Source organism: Orycteropus afer, unplaced genomic scaffold (genome assembly GCF_000298275.1).
Source record: "Orycteropus afer afer isolate SDZICR_OR568_19922 unplaced genomic scaffold, OryAfe1.0 scaffold00075, whole genome shotgun sequence".
Classification (NCBI taxonomy): Eukaryota; Metazoa; Chordata; class Mammalia; order Tubulidentata; family Orycteropodidae; genus Orycteropus; species Orycteropus afer.
In genome coordinates, this window is record NW_006921662.1 from 10,207,156 (window position 1) to 10,230,108 (window position 22,953).

Consider the following 22,953-nt stretch of genomic DNA (forward strand, 5'->3'; position numbering starts at 1 on the left):
ATCAGTCAATGTTCAGATACTCCCAACAACACCCTCTGGCACAAATTAATACCTCTTTCCTACCTTTCAAGATTAACTGTCAATAAAAATTTTCCATTTTTAACCTTCTTAAAGCTTACATTAGATGCTACCATAAATGTCTACTGAACAATGTTCTATTTAACTCACTGCCATCGAGTCAATTCCAACTCATAGCGACTTCTCCTTGGGTTTCCAAGGCAGTATCTCTATGGAAGTAGGTTGCCCAGTCTTCCTTCCGAGGATCGCCTGGTAGGTTTGAACCACCCACCAGCTTTCTGGTTAGCAATCAAATGCCTTAGGCTCTATGCCACCAGCGCATTTAAGGTAAGAATATTTGGTTCAGTATAAAAAAAAGAGAAAAGGTTCAATACTAGAATTAGATTTGCACACCATTAATGTAAACAATCTACTTCTATCCAATAGTAATTATAACTATCCCAAGCCTTATCCACCTCACACTTTAGACTTCCAGTGGTTTAAGAACTGGCTTAGTCTTTAACATTTAAATATATATATATATATATATATATATATATACACAGTAAAACCTGCAAAAGCTAGAACTTCTGTAAGACAGAAATCTGTCAGAAAAGAAAAATTCATTTAAGTTTTTCACTAAGAGGGTGTAACAGGAAAGTGGTAAAACTTGTGAGACCTGAAAAAATAAGGCAGTCCCGTTGAGTTCCAGTTCTCACAGGTTTCACTGTACTATAAGCATCTGCTCTCTAGAAAATCCCCTATATTCCTCACCCCTCCTAGGGAAACTAAAATGTGTAGTTTTACTATGAATCAATTATTGGCCATATTTCTCCAGCAGTTGGTGTCTCTAAAATCAACTAGGTTGCTATTACAGTTTCTTCAAAGAAGGTCCCTCTGGAATATATACAACTAGAACAGTGGGTTAGGACATTACCTCCAATTCATTCAGCCTCTGGATCCGTGGGGTAAAATGAAGTTTATCAACATCACATGCAAAGGGTGGCTGCCAATCCTAGGACAGAAGCAAAATCTTTATTATTAGCCTTTATTGACATTTTAAGCATTGTCTTAGAATTAAAACTCAGATTAAGTAAAACACGTTTTACTTACTAACCAGTTAAGCAAAATAAAATATAGGGTAGTATTTCTTAACTTTCCCACCTGAATAGCTGAATACATATGAACACTCTTCCCCAAATGCAGGATATATCCCAGCCACACAGACTCCTCCCCTGCACCCTGCCTACTGAACCAAGCCATGGAGCCTAACCCTGTTGGAAATATAATCAGACAGAAATGAAAGAAACTTTGACTTCCCTATTCCCATATAAGTATTTCTCTTTACAAAGCAGTTAAATTCATGTCAATTGTCTCTAAAATACATTTTTATATATTTAAACTTCTAAACATTAATTTTTATTATAAAATTGAAAATAAATTCTACTATTGAGGTAAGAGAAAAAATTAATGTCAAAACAAATGTTTAAAGTTCTCCTTAGTATGTCCACTGACAGAAGTTCTTGGAAGAAGTATTACTGTAACGAGCAAATAATCAGACAAGTATGAAAATATGTATCAACTGTTACCTATGAATGGAAGAAACCAGAACTTAAAGGTCCACAAAGAAGGAACAAGAAGGCATAAAAATTATGCTATGTTACAGATCTCTATTGACATGGATTTCTCTTACATACACTAAGGAAGGAAAAAAAGGCAGCTACAAAACAAAAAGTAAAACACTGGAGAGATACAGCAAAAAAATTAACAGCAGTTGTCTTGGTAGGACTACAGGCCACATTCTTTTGCTTTCTCATCCATTTTAAATATAATCTGAAATACATTAACTATATTAAATAATATATTATTTCAGGTTGTGAGAACATATTAATACAACAAAGTTGATAGTGTTTTACCCAATTTCATACTCAGAAACAAATGTTGGTACATATGTGTATAACATATAAAATTTTATATAGCTAAATATGAAAAAACATACTCCAAATCCACTGAGTAAAAAACTAATAATATACATGTAGATTTAAAAGACTATTATAAAACCAGTTTGTCACTGAGTCAACCCCATGTGTGTCACAATAGAACTATGTTTTACAGGGTTGTCAGTGGCTGATTTTTCAGAAACAGACTGCCAGGACTTTTTCCCATAGTACTTCTGGGTGGGTGTGAACCTCCAACCTTCTTGTTAGCTAGCAGCTGAGTACTTTATCTACTCCATCCTAGGTTGAAAAAACAAACAAAAAAGAAAGCCAACAGTCTAACTTTTTTTGTTTGGCTAATAACTAAAGAAAGGAACGTACCTAACTGTACAAAACACAATGTAGTAAAAAGAAATCACAATGCTTCTTAATATTCTATGGTAGGCTAATAGGAAGTATTTATATTGCTCTGAGCTTTGCTCTGCAATATTTTGTAAAAGCTGTTGGCTTTCTCTTAGCCTATGTGACCATGAGACCAAAAGAACTAGATGGTACCAGCTACCACTGTAAACCATTCAGAAAGGGATCAGTGCAAGAGATAGATTCTGGATAGAACGGGAGAACAATGTGGAACAAAACTCAGATCATAAAAAAGCCCAAGTTTACCGGTCTGATAGACCCCCCCGAGACTATGGCCCCTAGTTACCCTTCAGGTTTGGAACTGAACTCACTCCCATGGCTTCCAGTCAAATAATAGATAGGCATATAGGGTGAACATTTATATCAAGTAGATATACTCCTTAGAATAATTAATCATGGGAGAACAGAAGGGTAGGGTTTACACAGGGAGATCATTCAGAGGGCAGGAACGCATAGGAAAGAAGGACACAGGGAAGAGGTAACTACAGGGAGTAAGTGGGAAGAGAGCTGTTACAATGTGGGGAATTGCAGTCAACTTTATGAAACAAAATGTATGAAGTGCTGCATGGAAAACGAATCTGCTCTGTAAACTTTCACTCAAATCACAATAAAAAAAAATGGGGGGGAGGGGGTTTTGAATCTATTGGCTTTCTGAAATTAGCTGATACAGGTTGAATGTAAAAGAGCAAAAACGTATCAAAGATAATGTGTCAGAACATACAAGAAAATGATCAAAAAGTCTTAACGTACTGTTCAAATGGCCTAAAAAATTTATAAGCTAAGACTGAACAGTGATGTATAATATTATATTCCCTGATTGACTGTCATGTTTTTATGCAAACAACACACACGTTTATGATTTTTGCCAAACTGCACCCTCCCCCACCAAGGTATTTTCATAAGCATGCATGCTAATTTTTTTTATAGTAACATGTTAAAAAAAAAAAAAGATACTGCATGAATTATTTTGTGTAAAAATGCAGTAGATAATATTGCATACCTTTTAATCCTAAAACTCAATAAAAGTTAATTTCATAATCTTCTATCTATAGTTTTATAAAACGAAGTCTGCTTTTATGTATTATGTATGTCTATATAAATACACATTTTATGTTTATTTTAGCCTGAAGCTTTCAAATAAAATGAATCCTAAAAATAAAACATCCAAAAAAAATCAGTTCATGTCTGTCACTAAGGAAACTGGTAACAAGTTTAAAACTAATGAAATTGTTTCAGAGCATCATTCTTTCATTAAAAGCTTATCAATGCAAGCTTTGTCTCCTCCTCCTGGATATAATAAAGAATGAAATAAAAAAAAGGTAAGTGTCATTCAGTTTTGAGATCTTTATTGTCAGCTACAAAGCTCTATGTAAAATTATCACGTATTATTTAGAAACTCATTGTCATATTAAAAATTAAGATATCCTTAGCAAAGTCAGGTCCCATTTTAGATGGAGGGGAAATGCCATTAAGCAGTGAATACAAGAGACCATGTCTAAATACTGTAAGAAATTTGAAGATAAGAAAACAATCCTCACATAGCCCAATAAACCACCAAAATCTCCACTTAGAAACACTGTGGTATTTTGATTCCACACTTAAGTATGTCAATGGGCTATAGGAACCTCAATAACTGTCATGTAAATTAATCAAAAAGTATAACACTTAGCCCCTATCAATAAAATAGATCATAAATATATTTATCATAAAAACTGTCAGCATTTCCACACCAAGTAGGTGGTCTAAGAGTTCCTAGGCCTATGAGCAATCCCATATAAATTCCTTCCTGAGATTTATTTTGTTTTTACAACTTTAATGTTTTCAAAATAGAAGTTCAACAGAAGGTTTACATATGAAAGCAAACTTTCTTTGTTGGTAACCAGGGGTAGGAGGGGAGGGGAGGAAACACTGCAAAATCAAAAGTAAAATAAAAGTTCAACAACTGTATATTTAAATGATCAATTATTTTCTTTAGCACTAAAAAATGTATTTCTTGGGAAAGCAATTAAGTAGGATGCTGAGGCTTCAAAATCCTCAGGAGAGGCCTAAAAGACACCAGGTAAATATTTTCCTTGGCCCCAGCACTAACTCAGCAACAACTTAAAGCACATGAAACTATAAGAAATGTTTCAAAAATAAAATTAAACAGTATGAAATGACTTTCAAAAAGTATGCCAAGCAGATTGGATAAGAAAACAAAACCCATCAATATGCTGCCTACAAGAGACACATCTTAGAGATAATGACAAAAACAGACTAAAAATCAAAGGTTGGAAAAAGATGTATCAAGCAAATGGCAACTGTAAGAGAGCAGGAGTGGCAATATTAATTTCTGATCAAATTGACTTTAAGACAAAAAAGTATGCTAAGCATTTTTTTATCATGAACATTCACTCCGTAAATGTTCTACCATCAACATCTGTATTACTTAATATATCTTTTTAATTAGAAAGCTGTCATTATTCTGGGGGAGAAAGATAGGGCTTCCATAAAGATTACACCCTTGGAAACCCTATGGAGGCAGTTCTACTCTATCTTACAGGGTTGCTAAGAGTTGGAATTGCTGCAACAGCAATGAGTTTGTTTTGGTCATCATTTTGAGATCTGATAATTAACAAATGAGAAAATATCCTCTACAGAGGCTACGAAAGTTGGTTCTGACTCCCTGTAGACAAAACCAATTAAAACTCAGTGTCAAAAGCACATTCTGGTTAGCTTACAAAGAATAACATTAACTAAAACACAAAGTTGTTTTTGTTTTTGTTTTTTGTTTAAATTACTCATTCATCCTAGAATAAATGAACTCATTAAGATTTCAATCCAATGCCAGCAAAGCATTGGATTTTTTTAATTTTTATTTTTTAAAATCTTTTAATATTTTTAAAATTCATATTCTTACTGTTTCTAGGTTATCAACAGAAAACAAAACTTCAGTGTAAAATTTTAACAAAGAAATTTATTTAGAGTATAAAGGCAAATTAGCAAACCTTTCAGATTGGGCATATGACGAGGTTTATCAACCTTAATAAAGACCTGAGTAAATAAATATGGATCATAACTTAAAAGACTACTTTCTCATCCATTTAATGGTTTCTTGTCAATAAGATATTCTTAAAATATCTGTGCCATAAATGCTAAAAATACAACCAAGCACATCACAATCATTACAAATCTCTCTTAGAAAAGACAAGCAAAATTACTATTTATGAGCCCCTTTCAGAGTCTAATTGCAGCTGATGGGTATCCATCAGGAAAGCTTTGTAATACAAAGGACTTGTATTCAGTGTCTTCCAAACAGAAAATGCCTTAGATAATGCTGCTAACTCCTCCTTTCCCTTCTTACATCCTTTAGGGAGGCCTGGCACTAAACAGCTTTAAATTAACTGGTCAAAGCCTATTTTAAGATCCTATTCCTTAGTGAGCCATTAGTTTAAAAATATATATGCACACAATACGTATTTGTGTACTTTATAAACGTACATATTATAAAAACTGATTAAACATTTACAAATATATATACACATACACACATATACATATTTGGGCAATTTTCTTTTTAGACTATGTGTAATAGTTGGAGCTGTGTGTCAACTTGGCTGGACCACAATTCTGTGTGGTTTAAGCTGTTGTGATGTGGTTATTCCCATTATGGGATAAGATGATTATGTTTTGAGCAGCCAATCTGTTAGAAGGGAGTTTCGCTCGGGGTGTGGATTGCTTCCAGTATATCTATGGACATCCTGGGAAAAGAGACATTCCTCTGTGGATCAGGATTCTGTTGTGCTGCCTACAACTGTCCGTGAGCAAACAATTCACCATTCGGCCTAGAGATCTTCGATTCGTGATTCGTTGGAGTCAACAGCCAGTACACTGCCTGCCAACCTTGAGCTCCTCAGCCCCTACAGCTGCAAGAGTCGAGAAAAACCTCCAGCTTGATGTCTGATCCAAGAACTTTGGACTTGCCAGTTTCTATAAGTGTGTGAGCCATTTTCCTAAGGTAAGTTTCTCTCTTCCTCTATATATATAAGATTTACTGGTTTTGTTTCTCTGGAGAACCCAGTCTAACACACTATGGAACTGCTTTCACACCTTAAATCAGAGGCTCTTAAATTGTATACAGAATTCAGTGTATGTAGATTTTTCTAGGAAGGTCCACGTCTTTCATCAGGATTCCAAAGAGATATGTATTATTATTATTTTAATTTCTAAATCTGTCAGAGAATGTCTTCATTAAGTTCTTACCTCAGTACCCAATTTGCTCTATTTCATCCTCCTCTTATCCACAATCATGTCTTGGTTAAGTACATGACGCGTGTTTCTCATGTCAATAGGAAGCTATACAATATAGGATTAGAAGAGCAATCACTGAACTCAGAAGATCTGGATTTCAGTATGGCGTCTTTCCTTTTCCACTACTTGAGGGAACTCAACTTCTCCATTTAAAAAGCACAAACAACATGGGTGAATATGGAGGACATTATGCTGAGTGAAATAAGTCAATCACAGTAGGACAAATATAATATTAGATCATTACTGTAAAAAGTCAAGGAAAGGTTTTTATATGGAAAGATTCTTTGTTGGTCACCAGGGACGGGAGGGGAGAGGAGGAAACACTGCAAAAAAAAAATATTGACCCATGTGACTTTAGTTTTGGGTATTTCACTGTACACAAATTATATTTCAATAAAATGTATTTAAAAATAAACAAATAAATAATAAAAAGTATGAACAATAGATACTTCAGATTATGGTGAGAACTGACATTACAAACATAAAGGTTTTTATTTTTTAATTGCAAGCAGAAACAAGTATAATCAATGTAATGATAATAAAGTTTTAGCCATTCAAATATAATTTTCTTCTAGACTAAAGTCACTTGCAACCTCAGTTTTCAAAAAGCATCTCACTTCTAAACTTTAAACCTTTCATCACAGCAATTTAGGGGCTCTCCCTATTTTTTCTCCTTAATATTCCAATGCTCATACTTAAAGCACAATGATGTCATTTACTTTCAACCTTGTACAGTAAAACGGAGGTTAAAGATCATAGGCTCTAAAGCCTCACTGTTACTGTTGTTGCTGTTGTTATGTGCCATCGAGTTGGACCCGACTCAGCGACCCCTCCTTGGGTTTCCGAGGCAGTATCACTAAAGAAATAGAATGCCCAACTTTCCTTCCCAGGAGTGGCTGGTGGGTTTGAACCGCCAGCCTTCTGGTTAGCAGTCAAGTGCCTTAGGCACTATGTTACCAGAGCTCCTATCAAATTGATTCTGACTCACTGCAACTCCACATTTGCAGAGTAGAATCATGCTCCGGGGAGTTTTCAAGGGTGTGACCTTTCAGAAGTAGATTGCCAGACTTGTTTTGAGGCACCTCTGGGTGGATTTGAACTACCAACCTTTCAGGTAGTAGTCAGGGGCTTCACCATTTGCACCATTCGGTCTCCTTGCCTGGGTTCAAATCCTGGCTCTACGGTGTAGCTTTGTACCAGTTAATCTTCCTGCACTTTGTTGTTAGCTATTGCTAGCTGAGTCAGCCCCAACTCATGGCAACCCTATACACAATGGAACAAAATGCCACCCCCACTCTTCTGTCATCCCCATGATCAATTGGGGATACACTGATGGGTTTTCATTGGCTAATTTTCAGAAGCAGACTAACAGGCCTTTCTTCCAAATTCCATCTTTAGTCTGGAAGCGCTGATGAAACCTGTACAACATCATAGCAATATTTAAGCCACCACTGATAGGTGGTGGCTTAACATGAGGTACACTGGCCAGGAATCAAAACAGATCTCCTGCACGGAAGGTGAGAAGTCCATCACTGAAGCACCAATCCCCACCCCCCCTCCCCCTGTATACCTTTTAAAAATCTAACCCACTGCCATCAAGTTATTCCAACTCACAGTGACCCTTAATAGGACAGAGCAGAACTGTCCCATAGGATTTCCAAGGCTATAAATCTTCATAGAAACAGACTGTCTCATTTTTCTCCTGTGGAGCAGCTGGTAGATTCAAACTGCAAACCTTGTGCCACAAGAATTCCTCCCCCATACCTTAGGTACAAGGACCTCTGGTAGCACAGTGCCTAAGGCACTTGACTGCTAACCAGAAGGCTGGTGGTTCAAACCCAAAGGCCACTCCTCAGAAGGAAGATGGGGCAATCTACTTCCATAGTGATACTGCCTCAGAAACCCAAGGAGGGGTCGCTATGAGTCGCGTCCGACTCGACGGCACCTAACAACCACCACCACCACCTTAGGTACATGTGAAAAAGGGTAACTTTTAAGTTTTAAATAAAATAATACAGGTAAAGCCTAGGCCCCCGGGCTTTACAAAATATAAATGGTTACATAAATAATGTTCATGTTGCAAAGCTTTATTTTCCAGAAGGCCCAATAATACACCCTTGTTTCTTAATGTGGGAGAATAAACTGTCAGATAGCTATGCTTAAAGAGCTTCTTTTAAAGTTGTTTTACACTCAAGGGTAGAGGTAGACAACAAACAATAGATGTGCTGAGAGAAGGACTGCGGGGCTGGCAAGGGAATACAACTTCTGTACTGTGAAAAATGAAGGAACCCTGGTGGCACAATGGTTAAACACAACTGCTAACCAAAAGGCTGGCAGTTTGAACCCACCTGCAGCACTGTGGGGAAGAAAGATCTGGTGATCTACTCCTATAAAGATATCAGCCTAAAAACAACTTAAGAGCACACAACAACACTATTAAACATACCCCTACAGCAGGCAAGGGCGCTCTAGTAGCATAGTGCCTAAGGTACTTGACTGCTAACCAGAAGGCTGGCAGTTCAAACCCACCAGCCACTCCTCGGAAGATTAGGCAATCTACTTCTGTAGTGATACAGCCTTGGAAACCCAAGGAGGGGTCGCTATGAGTCGAATCTGACTCAACGGCACATAACAACAACAACAACATAGCAGGCAAACCTATGGTTCCATGATAGCAGTATCTTACTTAACCATGCTATTTCCTGTATGTCTACTATACAGAATTTCTTGATTGCATGTGTTCTTACTGGAGCAAAAGGTAAGCAATAGAACAGGCTTAAAATATGTTTTCCTAATAGAAAAGTAAGGCTTTTTATTGAAACTTTAGAAAATACATAAAAAGAAAGAAGAAAAAAATAACTCTATTGCCAAAGAAAACAGTAATGTTTTGTTATACATCTTTCCAGATTTTCCACATTTATTTTCATAATTGGTTTGTATACACTATATATACTGCCTTTTACTTATTATACCGTGAACAGTTAATATTTCACTGTACTGAAAGACACATCTTAAGACTTCTTACTATTAGTTATTTAGGTTATTTCTTTACTTTATAACATTAGAAACCAAAAATCCATACTTATAGGAAGCTGACTTTATATTTTAGACTCACTCAATGGTCCTTTTTAACATATCCCAGTAATGGGGAAAAAATCAACTTGATCATAGTAGTTTGAGACTCTCCTTTAAGAAGAATGACTTATTCTGGCTCTGTGGATAAATATCAGCTGTCTTAAGTGTGAAAATGGGTTTTAAGAAGAATTTAAAACTGTCTTCACAGAACAGTGCCATCAATGTTCAATAAATGTTATTGAAAAAGTAAAATCTAATAAATAGTTAGTTTAAAATGTCTCTACAGGACTTCCGGTAAGATGAAGGAACAGGCAGACAAGTGAAACAGACCCTCATCAACAAAGAAAAGAAAAACCAATTGACAGAGATACAGAAGATAATCCTGGAGCCCTGAGCTTTGAAAGGAACTATACAGAAATGGGTTAGGCACCAACTAGTGGAAAAACCTGAATGAAAACAATGAGTACGGAGACAGTCAGAGCTGTGGACTGTCAGCTACTCTGACAAGACCAACAGCCTGAATATTTCCAAATGGTGCTGTTGTTGTTGTTGTTATGTGCCGTCGAGTCAAACCCGACTCATAGCGACTCCTTCTTGGGTTTCTGAGGCAGTATCACTACGGAAGTAGAATTGCCCAACCTTCCTTCCAAGGAGTGGCTGGTGGGTTTGAACCGCCAGCTGTCTGGTTAGCAGGCAAGTGTCTTAGCCACTATGCTACCAGAGCTCCCCAAATGGTGCTAGGACCTGAGAATTGACCTAAATATCAGCTCTGGTCACCAAGGGCTGCAGGGATGACTATGCTGGTGGCCTATGACTAGGAAGGGAAACAGCAAGGAGAGAGACAACCTGAGCTGTTGACTTTCCGCTGTCCGGTGGGTACAGCCATTTTGATTGTTTACATGTGGCAGCCGTTTTGGATATTTAAAGTGACGAAGGGTGCAGCCATTATGAATGTTGAAAAGCGACAACCATTTTGGTTATTTAAAGTGATGGAGGTGCAGCCATTTTGACTCTTTACAAGTGGCAACCATTTTGGATTTTAAAGTGATAGCATTCTCATTCGGATTCCAGGGACCTAAGAATAGGCTCTGTTTGGTGGGAAGGGACATACGAGAGACTGACAACAAGAAAGGAGACAGGTGGTGAGTATGTAAGTGGTGTCAACTAGCGAATAGAGGGGCACAGTACCCTGCTTGTGTAGATAACATACAAAGAAAACGAAAATTGTGGGCAAGTCACTCCAATGTACAATCACCAATTAAATATAAACACAAAAAGTCACATTGCCTAGGATACAACAGAGCATCACGGTCCACAAAAAGAAGCAAGATAAAGCAGGAGAAACAAGGGACCAGGATACAGACCCAAAACACATCCCTGAAGAAGACGCAGCATTTGAACTCCCTAATAAGAAATTCAAATGAATTATATTTAGGTACCTTCAAATAATTGAGAGACAGATCAAGGAAAACACAGAGAAAACTCTAGAACAATTTCAAAAGACAATACAAGAACAAAATGACAAAATATATGAAAAATCAGAAATGATACAAAACCTGCAACAGAAATCCAGAAAATACTAAATTTTTCAGAAATAGATAAGACATTGAATGGGCAAAGGAGCATTATTGAATAAATTGAAGACAGAATTAAGGAGATTGAAGGCAAATACCTGAACACTTCTTTGGAAAGGGATCAATCAGAAAAAAGATCAAAACAAAACAAAGAAAGCCTAAAGTTCATGTGGGATACCATCTAAAGGAATAACCTATGTGTCACTGGAATTCCAGAACAGGAAGAGACAAATAAAACCACAGAGAATATTGTCAAAGATTTGTTGGGAGAGAATTTTCCTGGTATGATGAAAGATGGGAATATATCCATTCAAGAAGTCCAACAAACCCCAAACAGGATAGACCCCAAAAGAAAATCACTAAGACATATCATCATCAAACTCACCAAAACCAAAGACAAACAAAGAATCATGAGAGCAGCACAGGAAAATAGAGAAGTTACCTACACGGAGCAAACAATAAGACTAAGCTCGGATTTCTCGACAGAAACCATGCAAGTGAAAAGACAATGGGATGGTATATATAAAACCCTGAAAGAGAAAAACTTTCAACCAAGAATTACGTACCCAGCAAAACTGTCCCTCAAATATGATGGTGAAATAAGGACATTTCCAGATAAGCAGAAATTAAGAGAATTTGTTAAAATCAGACCAACCTTACAAGAGATGTTAAAGAAGTCCTTTGGACAGAGAAGCAACAACAGCCAACAACAACTGACCATTAACACACATGATGATATAACCCAGAAACCAACCCAGCTATGGAAGTATCCAAAGTAAAGAAGCCTACAAGATTGTAAATAGGCAACCGGAGACATCAATTGACAATGAAGACAACTATAAACCAAATAAAGGGAAAAAACTGTGTTGTTACAGAACTTCTAGATGGTAGGGAACTCAAGACAAGATAGAATGGACTGTCCTAAAGTTGGGAAGAAAACTATAAATCACAGGGTAACCTCAAAGAAAAATTATAAACCTTCATATCAAAAAAGAGGGCCAGCACAAATATTCAGCAAATACTAAAACAATAGAAATGAAGGAAGTGATAACACAATTCATGAACAAAATGAGCTCAGCATAGAAAATTATATGGAACAAAGGAATCAACACCATGAAAAATCACATAACAAAAATAACAGCAACAAATTCGTATTTGCCAATAATTACATATCTGGCAAGGGACTTTTATAGCTGAAGAGTGGATGACCAAACTAGGGTACCTACACATAATGGAATGCTATGCAACACCAAAGAATAATGCAGAGTCTGCAAAACACCACATAATATGGATGAACTTGGAGGACATTATGCTGAGTAAAATAAGTAAATCACAGAAGGACAAATATAGTATTAGTTCGTTATTGTGGAGGGTCAAGGAAAGGTTTGTATGTTGGTTGCCAGGGGTGGGAGTGGAGGGGAGGGGAGGGAACACTGCCAAAAAAAACCAATGACCCATGTCACTTTAGTTTTGTGTATTTCATTGTACATAAATAATATTTCAATAAAATGCAATTTAAAATAAAACAACACTGAAGTAAAGGTATAAATATTGGGGGGGAAAATGTCTCTATAAAGCTGAATATTATTTATTGAAAGTATGAAAAGATCTGACCACTGAAAATTTGGCAATGAAGAAAACCTGGCAACCAAACTCTGTGAACAAAGAAAACAAGAATAGTTTAGTAAAAACGGCATGCTCCCGTATTTAGAAATATGGGTAATTATGTCAAGTGAGATCCATATTGTAGCACAGAATTTACCTTAGAGCAATATAATAATTCTCACAGCTTTAATGTTTAAATCCTCCCAGACAACAGGAAGGGCTCTGCAAGAATAGATGACACCTTGCAATGAAAATTCAGTTGTCCATAATCCCAGACTTATCACAAGAAAAACAGACAAATTCCAATAATGCAGGGAAGCCTACAAAATATCTAACCAGTTTGCCTCAAACCTGTCACGGTCATCAAAAACAAGTAATGTCTGAGAAACCGTCATAGCCACAAGAAGCCTAAAATATATGACAACTAAATACAATGTAGTATCCTGAATGGGTTCCCAGAACAGTAAAAACAACACAAGCAAAAACTAAGGAAATCTAAAAGTGTGGACTTTGGTTAATAATAATGTGTGAATATTGGTTCATGAATTACAGCAAATGTATCACACTAATGTACTATATTAATAATAGGAGAAAACAGATGTGGGGTATATTCAATTTTTTTGTAAATCTAAAACTTCTGAAAAATACAGTATTAAGAATCCTAGGTAAAAAAAAAATGATAATTTGAATAAACCATGGACTTTAATATAATGTATCTGTACTGGCTCATTAACTTTTAACAAATGTGTCATATTAATGTACAGTTATACTTATACTTCACTTTATTGCACTTTACAGATAGTCAATTTTTTACAAATTGAAGGTTTGTGGCCACCCTGCAGCAAGTAAGTCTATTGGCATCATTTTCCCAACAGCCTGTGCTCACTTCATGTCCATGTTAGTTTATAATTCTCACAATATTTCAAATTTTTTCATAATGCTACTGCTCACTTAATAGACTGCACATAACTTTTATATGCACTGGGAAATAAAAAAATTCATGACTTACTTTACTGTAATATTCACTTTATTGCGGTGGTCTGGAACTGAATCCGCAATATCTCTGAGGTATGACTGTAAGAGGTTAATAATAGGAAAAACTGAATGTGGTTTTATGGGAACTGTGTACTCTCAGTTTTTCAATAAATCTGAAATCGTTAGAAAAATTTTTTCTTAATATTGCTGTCAATTCTCACTCATGGAAATGCTCTGTGTATCACAACAGAACCGCACTCCATAGTGTCAAGGTATGACCTTTAGGAAACAGATTTTTGCCAGGCCCTTCTTCCTAGGTGCCTTTGGGTGGGTTTCAACCACCACCAATCTTTTGGTTAGTAATTGGGTTTTTTTTTATTTTTTTGTTACAAATCTTTCTGACTCCAATAAAAACAGCTCTCAAAAAGTAAAATACAATCATATTTTACACATTTTTAAAAACTAGTAAAATGATCAAATGAGACTAAAAAAAGGCACACATCTCATTTCAGTTATTATTTATTATATGGGAAAATTCATTGCTTGCCCTTTAAAAAATACTTCTATAATTTCATTTCATAGAAACAACAGATAAGAAAAGAACAGCTGCTGAGAGTTTTCACAGAAGCTTCTACTATAAAGACCTTTTCAAAGGATTAGCACAAAAATACAATTAGAGAGAAACCTCTTGTTCATAGATCCTAGATTCATTCCTGCTGAGTCAAGCCTTTATAGAAGGCAAGTTTCCCTTTTTACCACTGCAAAGACGACTCAACACTTTGGCCTTAGGACACTTTTAAGAGTTTATGTTTAAAAACTGAAGACCACGAGAGCTTTAGTTTGCATAGGTTATATTTTTAATCACATTTAGAAATTAAAACCAAGACACTAAGAAAAAATAACTTACTTAATAACAAAAAATACTGAGAAGAGTGGCATCGTTTTATTTTTTCAATTATTCTGTAAATCTCTAATGTCTGGCTTAATAAAAATCATCTGAATATTCACAGCTCCTTCTGCAGTCAATCAGGTGTAATATATTGTTTTGATTAAACATATGAAAAATATCTGGCTCATACGGGTATTTTGCTGAAAAAGGGAAGTTGTCATGGATCCCCTGACAGGGTCTTTGGGAACCATCCAGTGGTCCTGGTTCACACCTTGGAAATAGCTGCCCTACAGGATATTGAATCTCCTACAGGTCTCTCCATCAAATTTGCGTAACAAATTCTGCCCAGTCCCATCCTATGCCAGCCCTGTGATCAGGTGCAGATTAGACCACTGGGACCCAAAGGGTTTTCACTGGCTAATTTTGGTAAGTATATTGCCATGCCTTTCTTGGTAATCTGGAAGTTCCACTGAAACCATTTCCACTGAAACTGTTTCAGCAACACAGCGACATGCAAGCCCCCACTGACAGACGGGTAGTGCTGCAGGAGTTGAACTGACCATGAATCCAACCCGGGTCTTCTATATAGAAGTTGAGGAGATCTCACCAATGAACCACAAATGCCCCAAAAAATACATACTTTTGATATAATTTTAACTCCTGTACATAAGGAACTCTGGTGGCATAGTGCCTAGGCATTTGACTGCTAACCAGAAGGCTGGCAGTTCAAACCCACCCACCAGCCACTCCTCAGAAGGAAGACTGGACAATCAATCTACTTCTGTAGTGATACCACCTCGGAAACCCAAGGAGGGGTCACCTGCTATAAGCGGGATCCAACTCAATGGCAATGAGGTTTTTTTGTTTTGTTTTGTTTTAATACATAAGGCCTGGTGAAAGGCATCGTTTTACAGAACTTCTTGTATAAAAGGATTTAGATTTGGAAAGGCAAAGCACTGTTTCCATGGAGCATCTATTAGTAGATGAAAATACAATAGTAATAAAGAGACATGTTATAGTATTTACTTCTTAATCATTAGTCCTCTAGGTTCTTTCACCACTTTGAGTAACACTGGGCAACAACAATCTGTAGGAGCTCTGGTAGCGTAGCGCCTAAGGCACTTGACTGCTAACCAGGAGGCTGGAGGTTCAAACCCACCAGCCATTCCTCGGAAGGAAAGTTGGGCAATCCTACTTCTGTAGTGATACTGCCTCGGAAACCCAAGGAGGGGTTGCTATGAGTCAGGCGACTAGACGGCAAATAACAATAACAACAACTAAATGACCAAAGGAGCTCTGGTTTCCTCCTCAGAAACAGAAAGGGGGTCACTATGAGTCGGAATCAACTTGATGGCACTGAGTTTGGTTTGGTTTGGTTTGAAATGACCAAATTTATTATTGTCAAAACTACACACACACATACACACACACACACACACACCCCAGCTGCCTCATGGATTGTGCTTCCCAAATATCAAAGAAATACAGTTTCCTTCTGGGCCACTTTACAAGAACTAGCCAAGTACGACAATTCCTTGGTAAAATTCCAGGTTCAAGTCTACTCTGAGATGCCTCAAAAAGACTAGGAGATCTACTTCTGAAAAATCAGTCATTGAAAACCCTATCAAGCACAGTTCTAGTCTGACACACACACACAGGGTCACTGTAAGTCAGAAGTGACTCACTGGCAACTGGTTAAGTATCATCTTGTTTATAAACAAAAGATTAAAGGAACTACAGGTAGTCCCCAGTTATGACATACTGGAGTTATGACGAACCATACTTACAACCAGGAGCTCTGGTAGCATAGTGCCTAAGGCACTTGACTGCTAACCAAAAGGCTGGTGGTTCAAACCCACCAGCCACTCCTCGGAAGGAAGGTTGGGCAACCTACTTCCGTAGTGATACCGCCTTGGAAACCCAAGGAGGGGTCCCTATGAGTCGGGTTCGACTCAAAGGCACATAACAACAACGTACTTACAACCATCTCTTTTTTCCCTCCTTGGTGTATCTTATCATTAGTAATATGTACTACATACAGTGTTGCAACATACAATTTGCTGATGTTATCAGTCTCTGATCTTCAAAGAAAAATAAATTTGGATTTATAAAATATTGATAAAAGGCAAATAAATAATTAAAACTTTAAAAAAGAGATATTCAACTTATGATAGGATTGACTTATAAAGTCACTGGAATGGTACCTCATCTTAAGTCTATAGACTATTTGTATATCACATGGAGAGGATTACCTGTGTATCACATGGAGACTTTATTACCCTCCCATATTTCCCAACTGACTTCTACCAAAGTCACCTACCTCTTGGAGTGACTGATATGTTTTGTTTTTTGTTTTTAAACCTATCTCCAAAGTCTTACCAGGCCTATAATAGCTAGATCTTTTAAAATTAACTAAAAAAGAAAAAAAAAAAAAGATTCTATGACGATTACACACTCATTTCAGAAAGATTCCAAAAATGATTTGTGTGGATTGGGTTGGGGGCAGTTAGGAAAGAGACTGGACTCTGACCCTTCAACATTCCCTCAGTAACACCCAATGCTATCTGGGCACCAAGGGCAGAGAAAGTTAAACACCCCACACCTTAACTTTAAGGCCTCATTAGATCTGTAAACAGTGCTCTACCTTTAGTCCTCTACAAACTGCTCACTCCTGGAGATTAAAAATCAGGGTCAGGAAAAGGATAGTAATAAGACTAAAATCATCCTGTGCCTTCAAGGTACTGAAAGGTTGCTAAATTTCTGTTGTGCTTAACGTTTCATTCATCTAAAGACACATGATGCTATTATATTGAAAAAGTAACTAGAAAGGTAACAAATATTTAGCCCTGCAGCAATAAAGATACATTAACTGTAAGCCTAACATTAAAAGCGGAATTAATTTTAGAACACATGATCCCTAAAAGCGATCCCTGAGGTGGAGCAAATGGTTCACTTGCAGCTACTACTGGAAAGGTTGGTGGCTCAAAACCACCCAGTTGCATCACAGAAGAAATGTGTGGTGATCTGCCTCTGTAAAGATTATAGCCATGAAAACCCTATGGAGTTCTGTTCTACTCTGTAACACATGGGGTCAATGTGAGTAAGAGTCTACTTTGACAGCAATGGGTTTGGGTTTTCTTAATGACTCTTAACAGCCATATCTGAAGTAAAAAACTGAAGCTTGAACCTGAACTGGCAATGCCAGCACACTGCACAATTCATCCCACTGGCAGATTGTTTAATATTTACACAAGGTCCTGCTAGTCTATTTAATATGCTATAATTCTGACCAAGCTTCAAGGCTAGCATTCCTGTTTGAAAAAGTACTAACACACTGGCACACACAATTTAGGATAGCACCTAAAAGGTCTAAATTCCAAAGAAGAAGAAGAAGATCTTAAATTTATCTTATTTCCATAACTTTTATTTGCCACATTCCAAAATAAATTTTATTTGAAAGATAACCCATTTTACTCAAACACAGGAGAAAGTTGCAGCCTGGTTCTTGGCTTCCTAGTATTACTGGGATATACTCTATATAATAAATTCTACAATTATCTACTTTTCCAGTTTTAAACAGTTTTGCATCCATGTCTAAGAGTTGAGACTTAAGAAATCATTACCATGAAGTTACAAATAAGTTTGAAATACCAGCTTTCAATAAACCTGCTTTTTCCGCTTGGCTTCCTAATACCACATATTTCCTGGTACCTGTAACTAAATCCTCTCTTCCTTCCTTAAATGTGAGTATTTCTGGGGGTTCTGTCATGACTTTCATTCTCATTCTGTACCCCTATTTCCTCCCCCATCCCTGTCCTGATCCAGGTGAGGATAAGGAAGGCCTTCCCAAATATCCCAGGCAGGCCCTTCTCCCCATATTTCACCCACCTCCATATCCCCAGGGTCACTGGTGCAACATAATGAACGCACTCATCTACTAAATGAAAGGTTGGAAATTCAAGTCTCCCCAGAGGCACCTTGGAAGATAGGGTTTTGGAGACCTACTTCTGAAAAATCAGCTATTGAAAACCATATGGAACAGAGATCTACTCTAACACACATAGGGTCACTGTCAGAATTGACTCCAAGGCAATTTTTTTGTTTGGTTTTTTTTTTGGTTCCATATCCCCAACCCTGGTACCTTCAACTACTTTCTATGTAACTTCTATTCCTTGCATACATCATACTATATAATCTACTTGCAGATCTTTCTCACCACTAGCCTATGAGTTCCTTTAAATCAAAGCTGTTCTTTTCTGAATCTTTAAGAAACTTAACATACAATGTCTGGTACTTACTGACACACCAAGAAATATGAACTCACAACCAACTATAAGAACCCAGTTCATTTCTTCATTTGCCAGAGTTGGTAAAAAAGGATTCCAGTCTCCTGTAGTAGAGTCCTTTCACTAAAAATTTCAGATTAATTTGCAGTCAACAGGTAGGAGAATTACCTTAACCAGTGGTTCTCACACTGAGCTAAACTCTAGAATGACCAGAGGAGCTTCTTAAAGTTGAAACACTTAGGCTCCACATGAGATTTTGACTCAGTTCTTCTGGGTTGGAGCCCCAGAATGACTTTGAAAGGAGGCAGAGGTATATTTAGGGGACCCTGGAGTTCTAAATATTTTTCCAATGCAAAGCAATCACACTGAAATTGATAAACCGGTTTCCGTATGAATGAACCAACCACCTAAAATTACATAAAAGTGCTAAGTTCGTAATTATTGTTAAAACTAAAAGACAACACTAAATGGTATTTTGATATTGCATATGTGCAACTTACTTTTTTTTTTTTAATAGATTCCTCTATAGTTACTAGCACCAAGATAGCTTCCTACCACTTCCCACTCCCTGCCATCACTCACCCCCCCCCCTCAAATAAAAGCAGTGTGCTTTGAGAGCCAGAGGGAGAAGAATCAAAACTACACTCTTCTTCCCAAAACACCTGTGAGGAGAGATTAAAGACATAAGCTAAGTATCTCTGAGATCAATGAAGGGAGCAAGTGCGTAACAGAAAGAACTTTGAGCCTAGGTATAAAAAGAAGCCATGGTTTGGATGCCTAATTTGTCTTTTAGAAGTTGTATCACATTAGACAAGTCACTTCACTTTTCTGAGGCTTAGTTTCTTTACCTATGAAATGAATCTAACATCTACCTTAGCAAGAACTAAGTAAAAAAGTATTTTTTTTCTTTTTGGTTGAACTTATCAGGAAAAAGCATAGCTTGGGTAGCCAACCAGGATAGAAAGAATATAAACAAATGAAAAAATACTAAGATTGATAATTTTCAAAGTAATTTGCCACCAACTATCTCATGCAATAGGAACTCCAGTTGCATAGTGCCTAAGGCACTTGACTGCTAACCAGAAGGCTATAGTTCAAATCCACCAGCCACTCCTCGGAATGAAGGTTGGGCAATCTACTTCCGTAGTGATACTGCCTCAGAAACCCAAGGAGGGGTCGCTGTGAGTGGGATCTGACTCAATGGCAGTTGAGTTTGGTTTGGTTTGGACCTCATGCAATCACAACTGCTATCATTACTATGGTTAACAAAGACAATATAAATAGTGATTAAGAACACTAACTATGTGCGGTGTATGGATTGCTTTTATGTGGCCTTTCTTGCCAGGGTCATGTAACTCGTACCAAAAGACTGGGTGGGATTATGCAAATATGGTGCTTATGGTCCACCAAGGAGGCTGGAGAGTTTACTAATAATGTAAAACTGTGGTGCATGGTACCCTTGTTGGGGTGAGACCATGCAAATAAGGTATATGGAACCATGGCAAGGGGATTGGTCAGTTTGCCATCCTGTTAAGCTTAAAATGAGCCATCCAAGAGGCTGGAAGGGGGGATCTCACTACCACCAGGTAGACTTGGGAGCAAAGCACATCCTCTGGACCTGTAGTCCCTGCACTACAACCTCCTAGACCTGGGAGAGGGAGAAAGAGGGGAAGAGAGAGGGAGAGAGAGGAAAGGAGAGGGGGATGGGGAGATGGGGGAGGGGGAAGAGAGGAAGAGGGAGGGGGTTGAGGAGGAGAGAGCACACAAGAGCCAAAGTGAGCTGTAACACTAGAGGCAAGACAAAGAAGTGGCGGCAGAGAAAACGGGAACAGCAGAACCAGAATACCAGCAAAAGATGGCCCAGTGGCTTCCCAGCCCACGGAGTGAAAGAGCTAAGTGCCTTCTGGCAAGAGGCTTCCTAAAGAAGTGGGGTACCTCTAAGTACTTGCTGGTAAAGCTAGGCTGACCCACAGAGCTGAGCACCTTCAGGCAACAGGCTTCCTGGTGGAATGGAATGCCCCTGGGCACCTACTGGCAGAGCTAAAGAGCTTTCTAACAATTCCCTGAGCAGGGCAGAGGCTAGGCCAAGGGGCTAAGGTCCAGAAAGAGGCCTGTCTGTGGTCATGGCTGTCCAAATGAATTCCTAATTACTTCCCTAATAAACCTCATAACTTTGAGTATGGTCTGTGAGTTCTATGTGGCCACTACAAGGAATTATCAAACCCACCAGGGAAGTAGAAAATGCCATGGGAGGGACAGCTGGTGTGAGAATGATAAAAAGCTTGGAGTGAGAAAAATGTTTAACCTCTGAATCAAAGGAATCAGCTTTGGACTGATGCTGATGGTGATTCCCTCTGCCCCTCATGAAGTCAGAAGCTGCCTACACCATGGCATTTTTATACTCTCACTAGGTTCAAATACTGCCTGGTTCAAATCTTGGCCCACCACTTACCAGTTAGGTGACTTTAAGGAAGTTACTCACCTCTTTGAGCCTCGCTGTGTAAAGCAAGGCCAGTAATATCCATGTTATAGACGAGCTCTGGTAGCATAGTGGCTAAGACACTTGCCTGCTAACCAGACGGCTGGCGGTTCAAACCCACCAGCCACTCCTCGGAAGGAAGGTTGGGCAATCCTACTTCCGTAGTGATACTGCCTCGGAAACCCAAGGAGGGGTCGCTATGAGTCGGGGCCGACTCGACGGCACATAACAACAACAACAACAACAGAATAAAGTTCTGAAAACAGTCATGACCTTTTATGACTAGTAGCTCAAAGATAACATGTAAATAATAGAACACAAAAGCCACAAACTTTGACATCTACTCTATTCTTTCCACTAAATCTCTACTCTTGGTTGCAAAACATGATTAATGTTATTGGTATCACTAAGTGGCACACTGAAAACTGTTGAATTGGCCAATATTGTGTTATGTATATCTTTACAATAAAACATAGTAAAAATAAAAATAGGAGCTCTGGTAACACAGTGCCTAAGGCTAGCGGTTCAAACCCGCCAGCCATTCCTCGGAAGGAAGATGGGGCAATCTACTTCCAAGTGATACTGCCTTGGAAACCCAAGGAGGGGTCGCTATGAGTAGGGTCTGACTTGACGGCACGTAACAACAACAACAAAAATTAAAATGCTCATGAGACCAAAAACAAACAAACAAACAAAAAACCTCTATTCTCTTAAAGATTCATTTCCTAGGTTGCCAATTTGTTTTGTTAGCTGCTGTCAAGTTGGACCCTGACTCATGACAACCCCATGTACAATGGAATGCTGCCTGGTCCTGTGTCACCCTCAAATCATCAATAAGCCAAATGCAAAGGGCAAATACTGTCTATTACACTTACATGAAGTATCTAGAATAAACAAATTCAAGAGAGAAAGTAAATAGAGGTTATTACCAGGTTGGGGGAGGGGATGTCGGGGAATTACTGTTTAATGACTATGGAGTTTCTATTTAAAATGATTAAAAAATCTTAAGATAGTAGTGATAATTATACAACATCATGATAAAAAATGGGCAGAAGACATGAATAGACACTTCACCAAGGAGGATATTCAAGCGGCCAACAAACGTATGAAGAAATGTTCACGATCATTAGCTGTTAGAGAGATGCAAATCAAAACAACAATGAGGTATCATCTTGCTCCAGCACTAGTAGCAAAGTTCAACAAGACAGAAAATAACAAATGCTGGCATGGCTGTGGAGAGATTGGGACTCTCATACACTACTGGTGGGACTGTAAAATGGTACAACCATTGTGGAAAGCAGTATGGCGATTCCTTCAAAAGTTGGAATTGGAAATACCATTTGACCCAGCCATCCCATTACTAGGTATATACCCTAAAGAAATGAGAGCCATGACAAGAACAGATATATGCATGCCCATGTTCATC

General features: G+C 37.9%; 1 protein-coding gene across 1 annotated transcript in view; it reads right to left on the reverse strand.

Moving 5' to 3' along the window:
• KDM5B (lysine demethylase 5B) overlaps window positions 1-22,953 on the reverse strand; it is a 140,335-nt gene that overhangs the window by 102,190 nt on the left and 15,192 nt on the right. Inside the window, exon 2 of the mRNA XM_007941142.2 lies at window positions 935-1,012. Within this exon, the coding sequence (XP_007939333.1) occupies window positions 935-1,012 (78 nt within the window). The remainder of the gene's footprint in view (window positions 1-934; window positions 1,013-22,953) is intronic.